The sequence below is a fragment of the Acanthaster planci genome, linkage group LG11, assembly GCF_054643075.1.
Source record: "Acanthaster planci isolate LZ-2023a linkage group LG11, COTS_SCS, whole genome shotgun sequence".
NCBI classification, from domain to species: domain Eukaryota; kingdom Metazoa; phylum Echinodermata; class Asteroidea; order Valvatida; family Acanthasteridae; genus Acanthaster; species Acanthaster planci.
This window is the reverse complement of record NC_141787.1, coordinates 13,266,679-13,280,258: the sequence shown is the minus strand read 5'-3', so window position 1 is coordinate 13,280,258 and position 13,580 is coordinate 13,266,679. Positions and strand designations below refer to the sequence as shown.

General features: G+C 41.6%; 1 protein-coding gene across 1 annotated transcript in view; it reads right to left on the bottom strand.

The window, feature by feature from the left end:
• Positions 1-13,538, bottom strand: part of LOC110981381 (gamma-aminobutyric acid type B receptor subunit 1-like) — a 117,495-nt gene extending 103,957 nt beyond the window's left edge. Inside the window, exon 1 of the mRNA XM_022238911.2 lies at positions 12,710-13,538. Within this exon, the coding sequence (XP_022094603.1) occupies positions 12,710-13,012 (303 nt within the window). The 5' untranslated portion in view covers positions 13,013-13,538. The remainder of the gene's footprint in view (positions 1-12,709) is intronic.
• Positions 13,539-13,580: the final 42 nt, after the last annotated feature.

Below are 13,580 nucleotides of genomic sequence, written 5' to 3'. Positions count from 1 at the left end.
TGTGAGATGAGGCCACAATGCTAACACAAGGCAAAGAAATCTGCACGATTTTTTTTTTTAATCCTGCAATTTTGAATGAAGAGTTCAGCTGCGTCTCCATAAGTATGATTTCTGGTCTGTTTCACACCCGCATCCAGTCGCCTTCTTAATGCAAAGAAGCCATTTTCAAAGTGCATTGTGGGAAACGATTGACATCTACTAAGTATGTGCAGACGCACTCCTCTTTTATAGGCTCAGTGGTTTTCATTTTTTTTACATAAGCAACTGAAGTCCGAATTTTTGGATTGTGAATGGAAATTCACTGAATTTACTCACTGAATTCTGTGCTTTATGTCAACAACAAAGAGTGGATTAATCGAGGATAACATGCACAATATGATGGCCTTGATATCCAAAGTGTCTTTTAAAGCCAAGTCATCTAATGCCCGTGGCACTCTGCATCACACATCAAATGTGATTTCAATCCAAATCAAATGATCCATAAACCCAACAAATTGCTGATATAAACATGCACATGTATGTAGTCCACAGAGCGATTACACAGCCAGGTAACGTCACATCCCTACAAATTCAGATTTTGGGATGATGTATGGCATTCCAAAGGCTCCGGGCAATCACAGCCAAGATCAAAAGCTAGTCACCGCTGGGGGGGGTCGCAATCAGGGAGGTCAGGAATGCCCGTCCAAATGTATGTCCCCTGCTACTCCGAGGACGGAGGGGGAAAGAAAGAAAAAAAAACAACTAGTCATGATAAGAACGAGTCAGAAAGAATGCCCTGTGGTTAAACGGCATTGGTGATGAAGATGATGATGGTATGATGATGCAGCATGTAGAGTAACTCAAGGAGCGAGCGGGACACACAGCTCATTGATCATCTCGACAGAGTAGAGCATAAAGATGAGCGTCATCCGGCCCATTCCTGACCTCCATCCCTCCCTCTTCCCTGAAGGCTGACTTGAGACCACCGGAGCACACATACATGTACATCTTGGTGGAAGACAATGGAACTGGGGGGAGGGAGACCAGACCGAAATTCTCTGCTGCACAGCACCGTCCCATGACATCTAAATAAAACATGTGCATAGGCAGTGGGGAGGGCATCCGTGGCATGCTGGGCAGGGGTAGTAAACAAGAGCCTGAGAGACCGGTCACTGAAACTGAGATCCAAAGGAACAAGCTAACAAGAATTGCAATTCGAAGACAAAGATCAATCAAAGACGTTTCCAAAAATGGTGGTCTCAATGTATTGGTTTTCAAAGAGTTAATACCTTCTTTAAAAAAAAAGCATCAACATCCCTATACCGTTTTCGACTTAAATTCGTGGTCACCAGAAAGCGGTGATCGTTTTGCATTTTTCCTTGTCATTAACACAACCACCTCAAGCTGATCCCAAACTTGGAGTTTTTGTGGAAAGGAGGACAAAAGGCTGTGGTAGGGAGAGAATAAATCACAGTGATTAACAAACCTGTACAAAAACAATAGGGACTTTCCAAATCAAGGATTTTGAACTCAATCCAAGCCCAAGACCCAGAGACTTGAGGGGAAAGAAGGAAACCAAGCCGTTCCTCTAGTTCTATTCAATATATTTATATCTATTCAACATTTTTATTCTTTTATTCCAACTAAAAAGCTAGATATATGACAATTTCTAGCACAGGGTTTGGATTGTTTTGCTGCTTTTTTGGGGGGGGGATCCTCCTTCTTAACCTGTAAAGAAATCAAATGAGCAAATTAATGTCAGATGGAGGTTATTTCCAGTTATCTGTGTCTACATATATTTGCCATTTCCACTTTGACCAGAAGTGGGTACGTGCACCGACGCACCGGTGCACAACAGTGCAATTCATATTTACAGCAAGTAAAAAAATGCTTTTAAATTGATAGCAAGGAACCCATTTCAGGTCAAAAAGTGGGATTGGAGGGGCAGGCACTTGTATAAACAATGGTAGGCCGGCAGTCTGCAAATTCTAGGCAAGTGTGACCTCCTGTGACAAAAAAATGTACATGTAATTATGTACCTGTGAGAACTTCAAGATTTGTCTATAAGTTGTCCTGGTGTTGACATTCAAACAACTGTTTTGGTTTTAGATTCATTTTGCACACTGATATCCTTCCAACAAAGGACATGGATTGAAGATGGAGGCAGGTTGAACCAAGAAATTATCCTACTCCTGGAAAAGTAAGCTTCTTCACCTCTTTACCCTTTGATCTGAAAACCTTCAAGATTCAAATAAAAGACTACGCCATAAACCACTGAAACTGGACCTTATTACATGTAAGTGTCCGGTAATATTGATTTGTTTATATGCAGTCCCTAACCCATCAAAATACGACAGAATAAGACAGTGGATCTTCATGGATTTTGAGGATTTTGGTTTAACCTTGATCCTTTTTATTAGAATGGAAACTTTAACTGAACCAGAGCCAATATGCTGAAAAAACATGGCAAATATTTTTCCATCTGCTTGAAGCAGCTGCCCAAAAAATACGGCCCCTATCACAACATCATCATGTTTTCACAATATTTGACTCAAGGCAGGGCAAGTGGTGCGACCAGACGGCAGAGAAGATATGATTTACAGGTTATTGTTGCTGCCGTACAAATCTTCGCCCCTCCCCTGGCACAGCTTCCGACATTCGCAATCTGCAGACGCAAATGTCAACAACCATGCTGAGCTACGGAAGATATACAGGGAGAATATACTCTACATGTCAGCAAGAATGGTGATATTGGACATTTTTATGAAATTGCCAAAAGGATGTGAAGCAAAAACTCTCCTCTTATAAATATTTACGAGAGACGCATAGGCCTAACACTTGTGACTGAGGTATTTTGCTCAGGCGACTACTAAAGGTTGTCTAAACATTCAAAACCTCGTTATTTATATTCAAATATACAATGGATAACAAAAACTTGTTTTTCTGCAAAATTGTTCCGATATATGTTATACAGAGAGGTGAATATACACGTACACCTACATGTACATGTACTTTCAACATTGGAGCAGTGTGCCGGGTACATGTATGCTGAACATACCCATGCTGTGGTCAAGCATTCCAATAGAGAAATGTCAGCTTTTTCAACATATTTGGAGCACAAGTACACTGTACTCCATGCAGTGAATATCTTGCTTGCCATAATCTCCTGCAGCCGATATTGTCAACCTGTGCGCACACTGCATAGATCTACGCACTAAACACAGTGTGTCCCCGTAACACGCTTCAGGGCCTGTGCATTGTCAGCTCTGATTGATTTGATGTCCGCATACACGGGCGGCATGTGAGTACACACACACGAACCTGTGTATGCGGACCTCAATCTACGGAGGGAAATCACGGAGGAGAGAAATACATCCTTCCGCTCGTAATTATGAACAATGCTCAGGCATTAGTAATTATAACCCTGGTATTGTTGCTGCATAATGTACACACAAAATGTACACAGCAAGTCTTAAGACTAGCAAAACATGAGAGATTTATGCAGGCATGTGATGAAGTGGAGAATGCACTGAACGGCATGAAGTAGATTTACCGGTACCTTCAGCAAGCTGCTGCTAACTGCATCTATGGCCAGCTCATCTTACCATCCAATCAATAGAAATTTCACACAAAATGACCGGAAACTCCCCCCCTATGGGAAGGAACAGAAGCACCACAGACTCAATCTTCAAGCCTGTGCCCATCAGGTATGGCCGTGTTTCATGACAAAGGACTGTAAAAACTGTTCAACAACATAGAACGAATGTGAATGAAATTGTTCCGTTTTCTTCGTGCAATCTTCGGAAAGCTCAGTGCTTCGCGCCTCATCATGTCTGGAGGGTGAATGGGGACAACATAGAGAGATACACGCACACCTGATACGCTGCCCCTCTTGGAAGTAATGTAACAAGGTGCGGCGATAAAATTTCTCGTCGGGTCCACTACAGCGGTAATCCGATGCCTCTCCATTTCACATACACACACACCTCGTTCGATGGGGGCTCCAATACGTCATGAATGTCGAGCAGCCAGCTTTGAGTAATGCCATGGCAGCTGGGTGTTGACTACCGGTAAAAGGAGAGGAGGGCAGAAACAGTGCTGCATATTCTTAAAATTTCATAATCAATCTAGAATCAGGTTAGTTGGATGTATCCCGCTTTTCAGCCTGAGGGTTTGTGAAACTTGAAACTTTAATGCCCGCTCAGACAGCTCAAAAGGTTTAAACTCAAGAACAAACAGCAAATTATTTTGCAACTCAGGTTAGCTCTGAATAGGCTGCAAGAAGTAAAATCACGAATTTATAAAACTGGAAGTTGGGCTGAACTGTGACTCAACCAAGTCCATGGGTGAGGTGGGGTGTGTATCTTTCTACACAGTCTCCTCCGTCCAAGCATGATTGCAGAAGTGGATGCACATGTAGTGTGCCGGGGATTCAGCCAGAACTCTGGAGGATATGTGAGGCTCTTTTTTGAAACCAGGGCCCACCTGCATGAAACTCCTCAGTAAAACAAACTGATGTGCCCAGCTGAAAAAAATTTGTCATGAGCATTACACAGAGTAATGCACAATATTATGACTTTAATTAATACGTCTTTCTCTCTTTTTTGCAATTTTTCTATGAATTTCTAAGAATTTGGCCCCTGATTTACGGTCACTTATGTCTCTCTGGTTACTTGCAAAATACTGTTGACCGATTGTTTTTCTTCAACTTCTACCTAATTTTCACGTCTTGTTATCCCACTTTGGCTGAAAATCTTGGTTGTTTTCAGAGAGGGAAACTTGCAAAAATCTTCCAGTGCCAATTTTTCTGCCCCCCCAAACAACACTGAGTACAGTATACAAGTAAATGTTCTTTTTGGTGGGAAGCTAATAAGTAAATTACCCCTAACAGCAAGACATGGGTATGGATTTCCAACCACAGATTTGGAGAAAGAGATCCTTCTCAAAAAAAGGACTGCAAGTCATTTAGCTGGAAACTGGATACTGTGTGCATTGGACATTTCGCTCATGGCCCCCCACTTTGTGAACTGGGAACACGATTACTGGCTGCCACTTAAAAGCCTGGTTTAATCAATCAACCATTTCCTTACTATGTAAATGCAAAGTGCACGACTAAAAAGACCTAGATTTTCCGCTAGGAGTTTGATCCATTGGTTTATTTGCAATTCACATGAAACACAATGTCTCGTAACAGCAGCAAGATGGTTTTTCATATTAAATTGAGATTTTAATTCCAACTCTCCATTGTACGTTTGCTCTGAATGTTCCTGAATCTAGCAAAATTCTCAGTCTCTGGCACATGATACATGTAACCCATATCCCATTCTTTAGCCCCATGTTAAGTTCAAGTGGCTAGACACCATTCTTTACAGGTTCTATCCAATATCAAAAATGCTGTGAAAAATACAGGTGCAGGGATTTTGATGAACTTGATGAAGTTTGAGTAAAACGCTTGCGGTTACACCATGGATCAATCTCTTTCTTGAGTATGTGTGGTTCTGAGAAGAACTGGGGAATAACTCCGGCGTTTTACTCATATAGTTCTTTGACCATGAAAACCTTCAAGTCTTATTTAAGGAAGTTTGGGTCGTCACAGTATTTCAGAGCTATTCTCCATTTTCATCAACCTAATTCCCTTGAGTATAATCCTGTGGCCTGCATAATCACTGCAAAAACAGGATCAAGCCATTATTCGGTCAAGAGGATAACGCAACCGGCGCCCTCCAGAAATAAAGTCCAAGAGATGGCACCAGCTGAAAAACCACTTTTCATTATTGCGTCGAATTAGACTGTGCCGACATGTTTCGTAAGAACAAAGTTCAGGAAAATCTCAAAGACTCTGTCAAAGGGGTAGGAGGAGAAGGAGACGAAAAAAAATAATACTAAATCGGATCTCAACTAGAACTTGAGGCCGTCAACACGCTTTGGCCTGATTAATACTGCCCCCGTGGCCTATGTCTGTCCTTGCCCTCGTGACAATCGGCTTTGAAGGTGGCTCCACTTTTACTGCAAAGGGATTAGTGACTGCTCCCGGAACTGCTCTTTGGTGAGAGGTTCTTTATTAGATACATGTAGTATTGGAACAAATGGGAAAGAATTGTTTGGTTTTAATTCTGGAGAGAAGTCGGTGCCTCAGTCTGCCCAATTTATCAGATGGCTACGGGAAAAATGTTTGATGAACCAGTTTCTCTCAAGGCTAGATCATCAAGAATAACCTCTGGAGTCTCATCGTCACCACTTTCCCAAATTTATAGAATACATGAATGCCAGGAGATACAAAATGTTCTCTACACTCTACTGCTTGACTCCACATTCACCGCTGGTAAAACAAACCGCCTTCAAGACCTCAGCAACTTCAGCATTACCTTTCACAACCCAAAAAAACCTCTGACCTTATGGCACCTCTGAAAGATCCTTCTCCATCACAGCATCCCTGCCATTTGCACAGTCCACCAGCTGACCATCCATCCACCCACCCTTCCCCCCCCCCTTTGCATTATATGCACAACTTGTCGCAGTGCATGTTTTCACAATACTTGACCTGCTTATAACAACAGATATATGGATGGCCGATCCCGCAGACTCCGATGCTACATGGTACTGAAAGTGGGGCATCAACGTCAAACGGCAAATAATCAATTTACTGCTTTAATACTTGCAAGGGCTCGGTGAAAGGGGGGGAGGTTGGAAATCGATGGCAGGTCGGTTTGTTCAACCTTACAGCCTGGTACATATCGGGCACTGGCACTGGGAATGCTGTGCGGTAAGTCCAACCTGCTTGATTTAAATGCACCGTCCTTCAAGTGATCCCCCGTGAATCATGTTTCCTCCATACTGGCATTTGGAAAAAGAACTGCAAACAACCAATTTTAAACAACGCATCGTAAGTAACGAAACAATCCGTTTCAATCTTTTTGTTTTGAAAGAAACTGTTTGTGCCTGAAAATGTTTGGTATTTTATTTATATGATTCTGAATGACACCTGCCTGAGTATATTTTCTTTTTTAAATGGCTTAGAATCATGTGTTTTAAGTTTTAGTTTTCCTTTGTCCATCATACATGTAACATTACACATTGTACATGTCTGTTGGACATGTTGGAAAGATGCCAAATGCTGATATCACATACAAGATACCTCGTCATTTTATACACATTGCCCCCAATCAAGACACTCGTAGACCAACATACAATGTACATAAATTTCCCCATTCTTAAAATGACCTGCCTTGATCAGCTCCAAATGCACAAGAGCCGGAAAAAAAATTCTTGTTTAGCATTTGTTATTTCTATGGAAATATGAAAAGACGTGGGATTTTGCAGAAATGTTATGGTTTTTCAATTTGATGCATCTTTACTTAGTACCCTGAAATTAATTATATATAACGGGTTTGCCCTTACCCAACGTATATTAATAAACACTGTATGCTCAGTGCTTGTCCGAGAGCTTGCGAAAAAAAACCTCACAAGCTTACTCGGGTGGGACTCGAACCCATGACCTCCTGCTTACTAGTGCAGATGTCTTAACCACTCGACCACCGAGCTTGCCGGGGTCGGCTGGCCGGTCCGAGTCAAATGAAGCAGCGGGTACCGCGAACTATTTTCAAGATGTATTTTTTTGCGTTGGGGAGATGTTAATTATATATAACAAGTTTGCCCTTACCCAACGTATATTAATAAACACTGTATGCTCAGTGCTTGTCCGAGAGCTTGCGAAAAAAACCTCACAAGCTTACTCGGGTGGGACTCGAACCCACGACCTCCTGCTTACTAGTGCAGATGTCTTAACCACTCGACCACCGAGCTTGCCGGGGTCGGCTGGCCGGTCCGAGTCAAATGAAGCAGTGGGTACCGCGAACTATTTTCAAGATGTATTTTTTTTTTTTTTTTTTTTTACATCTAAAACATCTTGAAAATAGTTCGCGGTACCCGCTGCTTCATTTGACTCGGACCGGCCAGCCGACCCCGGCAAGCTCGGTGGTCGAGTGTTTAAGACATCTGCACTAGTAAGCAGGAGGTCGTGGGTTCGAGTCCCACCCGAGTAAGCTTGTGAGGTTTTTTTCGCAAGCTCTCGGACAAGCACTGAGCATACAGTGTTTATTAATATACGTTGGGTAAGGGCAAACCCGTTATATATAATTAACATCTCCCCAACGCAAAAAAAAAAAAAAAAATACATCTTGAAAACCCTGAAATTACTAATCTAAAATCACTTATACCTAAAACACTGTACATTTGGGGAGGTTAGGTTAATTGTAACCTTAATGCTCAAATATTTCAATGACAACATGTGTCTACAAACTAATTATCAAGGAATTTTTGGACATCTACCAAGGCAGCAAAGTGGGTGGACACATCTCTTTAAAAACTGTGAGCCACTTACATGTACAGCGGAAATCCCCAAGAAACCGGGCTGTTCAATCGGCTCGGCCGAATGATGAGAGGGAGCGCATTTGCCTGCGTCCCGACAAAATGCGACAAATTAGGTTGGTTTTGACAAATTGCTTCATTTCCTTGTTACAGCAAGGCACTCTGAGCGAAGGGGGGGGGAGTGTGGTGAGTCCATTCCCAGTAGCATCTGCCTCCGTTCTGTGCACCCGTAGTGTTGCGCGCAACGTGCCGCGTAGGGGCCACAGAAATATTGAGGATATAAATTTCTTTCTTATGTTTGCTGCAAACAAACATGAGAGCAGGCGCATGTGGAATTTGCCGAGGTTGTTTATTAGTTGAGGAAATAGAGTGTAGCGGGCAAGGAATTGGAGGAACATGCACCGTAGAGTACAGGAAAGGTAGGCACTGTGATACATTTATATAGGAAGTCAGTGCAAACTTTGTTGACGTTCATTATCATCTCGTTAATTTGACCTGGCCTTTGTAAATGACTCACAGACTCCCTACTTGTTCACAATAATAAAAACATTTTTCTACGTTGGCACTTTTAAGTGAGTTTGAGCATTTTGAACACTTTGCTATTGGTACAAAATTGTCATATTGGCACTATTCAAAATGTTCGCTGTTAAAAGTGCTACGTGTTTGACAATTTATGCTGGTTCCAGACATTTATGTGGAATTTGTGACACACACAGTGCATATGTCATATATCCAGATGGGTGTACAAACTTTACATGCCTAGTGTGGAGTCTGTGGGCACATAATGCAGGGTGTGTGAACCTTGTGTGGACTATATGTAAGTGGGGTCCACACAAGGTTACCCCTTTTAATAGGGGAAAAAGGCAGTTTGGGGGATAAGGGTTATCTGTATGAAAATGAAGAGGAACAGTCAAGGAAATCATCCATCAAAAATTAAGCTTAAAACAGTGTTCATGGTTCAAGAAAAACTAGGTATTTTCACCGAGTTTCCTTCCGATTTTTTCATTTAAATTGGATTTTTTATTTTTATGAAAATTGGAGACAAGTTGGCTCAATTATCTTTTCCAAAGCAAGCAAATCGGCTGTATGTGTATTGATTTTCTTTCATTTATCTCTTTTGCTACAAAATAAAACAAATTTGGATTTGAAACAAACAATTTAAATCAAGTACATGTAATTGACTTCATTCACAAACCACCTTGAATCCTGTCTAAACCCAGTGCAATGCATGCAGTATAGCACCTACTGGTGCATGTACCTGCAGAGAAGACACTTCCGTTAGAGACAGGTACCCGTACGGTACATGTGCCAAGGATAAAGTGCATACCAGGTTTAAACCAAACTCTAAGTTTTCCCAAAACTGGAGTTCATAAAATTTTTTTAAATAGGGCACTTCTACGTGTCTCAAATAACTACTGAGTGATAAACATGCCATCAACCACATGTTGTGCATGCATTTATTTTATATGCTATGCGCAGGTACAATATGTTGGTATTTTATCTTGCGCTAATATGTCCAGAAAGCAGTCTTGTTTTGTTCGTGATCCAGCTCCTTTTGTGATTAATGGAACAATGACTTAGGCTTGATTTAACATCACTTTATTAAGGGCATGTTGTCACTGGTTTTAGTTTCACTGCATAATGACCAACATTTCTAATCTCAATAAAATACATGTGTGCTTGTAGAGACAAAAGGTTGATGTACACTGACGTTTCACAATGTCAAACTCTGAAGTAGGCAATTTAAATGAAGTGAAATTAAATCATGATTATAAATCCTTCACATCAAATTCATTCACTGAATCCAAAGAGCTGATTTAAATTGAAACAAGTGGACAGAATTGAATATAAAATCCTGCCAACCCAGACTGTGTGTAACACGTGCACTCATACATTTTATCAATACTGGGAACTGAGAGGCTCACAGATGGGATTTGTTGTTTAATTTTACAATATGCAAAACCTGCACAAAGAAACCAATCAGTTGAACAGAGTTTAGAAATTAAAACATTTTTTGCCTTTTTTCAAAATATTTAACAGAAAAAAAAATCGTTTGATTTAAACTGTGATTTCAATCAGCCAACCCTGGTGTCTTCATACATGGCATCCTGAGCCGTTCTGTGCTACTGTTCTAGCAGGCTAACAAATCCATTCTTGCACGATGTAACATAAACATTCCACCATTTTTCTCAAACACTTTCATTTAAGATTCAACCAAGCACCACAAGTGTTTGTCCATATGTGTATCATTGCCAAAAACAGGTTCATGTCTTGTATTGTCCTATATTATAATATGTATGTCTGTCAATAGATTAGGGTACAAAAGCAAATCTATGCTTCACCCTTTACCTAAATGTTATTCTTTCACGTGTTAACGTGTAAATAAATACTGTTTTAAAGTTTCAATAAATGTTAATATGAAGTTCCAATTACAAATACACCCTTTTCATTTTTTTTATTGAGAAGAGTCGCAGTGCATGTAAATGCGCTTCACTTTAAAAAGCCTCATCTCGGCCAAAGTCGATGGTACCAGTAATGAGGCACAAAACAGAAACAAATACTGTTGCAGCTAAATTATAATACCAAAGTCCAGTGTACCCAACCAACAGTTTAATATCAATCATATTGATCACAGGAGAGCCACATGTACAATATGTACATTGGAACTATCGGGTCAGGTCCAAACTTGGGGTTTAAAGGCACTCTTCAATTTCTCTTCCATCAGAAAGTTGGTCAGCAACGAGAAAGGTGGTAAAAACAACAACTGCCAGTTTTATCTTTTTCAACAAACGATCTATTGCATGGCAGAAGTCGCTCCATGCCTCCAAATTTACAAAATGCCAAAGCCATTTTCACTGTTAAAGATGTCATACTCTGCTGCAAATTTTACTGAGTAAATTCTGATCAGCTTCATTTCATTGCTAGCAATTCACGAATACCGTAATATTTCATCCAAAAATTACATTGAGCAGATGATTCAGTCATTTCTAAGGAGTTCAATGTAACATCAGCAAAGCAAACATTGCTCAAGAGGCCGGTGATAAGGTACATAGTGGAAGCCACGAACTGAAATAGAAAAGGATGTCCACTAAGGACTCCAATTAGTAATGTGATACATGTATGTAGGCCTAACCATAGGCAAGAGGCCTAGCAGTGAATATGTTTCAACAGTAATTAGTCATCAGTTAAAATGAATGATTTGCGTCGTTTGTTAATGTAATGAACCATCATCCCTAGCCACTGTGCATGTACTTGAAATCTAGTTGTGTCCGAGCTTCTGCGTGGCAGCCTGATGACCGCTGAATCAATACACAACCAAAATGTGAATGATATCTTATCGTACCCAATGGTAAAAAAAAAAATTTATCACACAGTTTTTTGACTGCACACAAATTGCACTCTTATCACTTGCTTGTTTGGAATTACCGGTACAACGGCAAATTGGAGACATTCTGCAGAGACTCTGGGCCTGTTTGTTTCACATGGATCTGGATCTCAATAAGTGATCCAATGATGGTTTACTCTATCCATAAGGGGGGTTCTGGTGTCAGTGAACCAATGAGGGACCACTGATCAAGATTCGGATCCATGTGAAATAAGCTGGCCCTAAAATACCCCACTCATGAAAAGGTTGGCAAAACATCTTGTTCAGTATAAAGGTATATGCTAATAAAACTTTGTGAACAAAATGAGTCCAATTAAACAACTCCCCTAAAAAGAGAATGTGCCAGAATAGGTTCATCTGCACAAGAACAGGTTGCTTCCTCGCCATGTTGCATTTCTATTTTGGGGCAGTGTCAACCTGAGGTATTTCAAAGATTTCATCTCTCAGGAGATTATACCTTGATACTCCCATGAAAAATGATCTCCGAGCAGAAAGGTGTTCTTTCCTGCTCAGGAAAGGGTACTTACTAACGTATGGGATAGATCATGGTATACATCATAACTTAAGTTTTGGTTACTTAAACTTAGAGGAAAGAGTCCCACATACGGACACCTCTTGACACCCTTTGCACAAATCCTATGAGACTGATCTGAAAAATTGTGTTTTCTACATGTAAGTTAACGACTTGGTTTTTTCCCCATCTAAATTGAACTAAATTTCTGGACACGTTTTTGCTTTCTGACCGCTAATAGGTCACTACAGGGGATAATTACTGGCATTTGTATATGGGACTCTTTCCTGGAACTCTTCCCAACTTTGACTATCACTATTTCAGCAGATTAGAAGTAAAAAATGTAACAGGGAAAGAACCAATTTAGAAAAAACTGAAAATCTTTTGTGCACATTTTCTGTCCTAAAAAACACAAAATCAAAACAAACCCCAAAATTTGTAAGTAGGGGGGAAGCGTCTGTGCTTACCTCACTATTTTCCCAGGTAAGTTCCAGCTGATACCCTGGTAGGATGTCCGATCGGTTGTTGACATCCTCCAGGGCCATCAGAGCCGCGGGCAGACCGGCTTGCCCGCCGTCCCACGTCCCCCCAGTCATGGACATGGTGCTCCCGATAAACAGACTGGTCAGGCCGTCTCCGGAATCGGAGGAGCTGCTGGGGCTCTTGGAGCCACCACCACCCGCGGATGAGGTTGCCGCTCGGAGCTGGCCCGAAAGCGAGCTGACGAGCATGAGGAAAAGAAGGGGATGTCTAAATTCCCGCCACCGCATGTTTAATTTCTGTCGGGGGCGACGACGACGATGAGGTATCGAGCTGGTAGACGGAGCGGACCGCCAATGGAGTCAGGCCTCTACGGTGGGTTCAGGTCCGTGTGACTGTGAGATGACCAATTCACCTGGGCTACGCTATTGGAATGGTGACGCTGATTGATGGACCACCCCTTGACCAAGTACTAAGTAGGCTTGCCAAGTCCACGTCTTCTCACGTTGATGACTAGCTCCACGAAGCGAACAGTTGATGTGGTGTGTCCTCTCTGAATGCTTTGCCGAATACTGATACAGATAACCGGTGGTGGGCCTAACGCCAGTTGCCGTTTTACTTCCAAAATGGTGTCGTCGCGACGAGCACTAAAGCCCAACGACTGGCATCAGGAACATCAGTGGGATTCGAGAACCACCTCACGACCTACCACACTCCAATCAAATATACCGCTAAAGCTAAAGACACTGACATAATTCAACAGCGGTGATCCAGCTGACACCAACTGCAAACAACACAGGCAGTGGTTCCCACACAATGTACAGTGAGGCGATTTCGCGCTGACTGGATCGCAAGCGC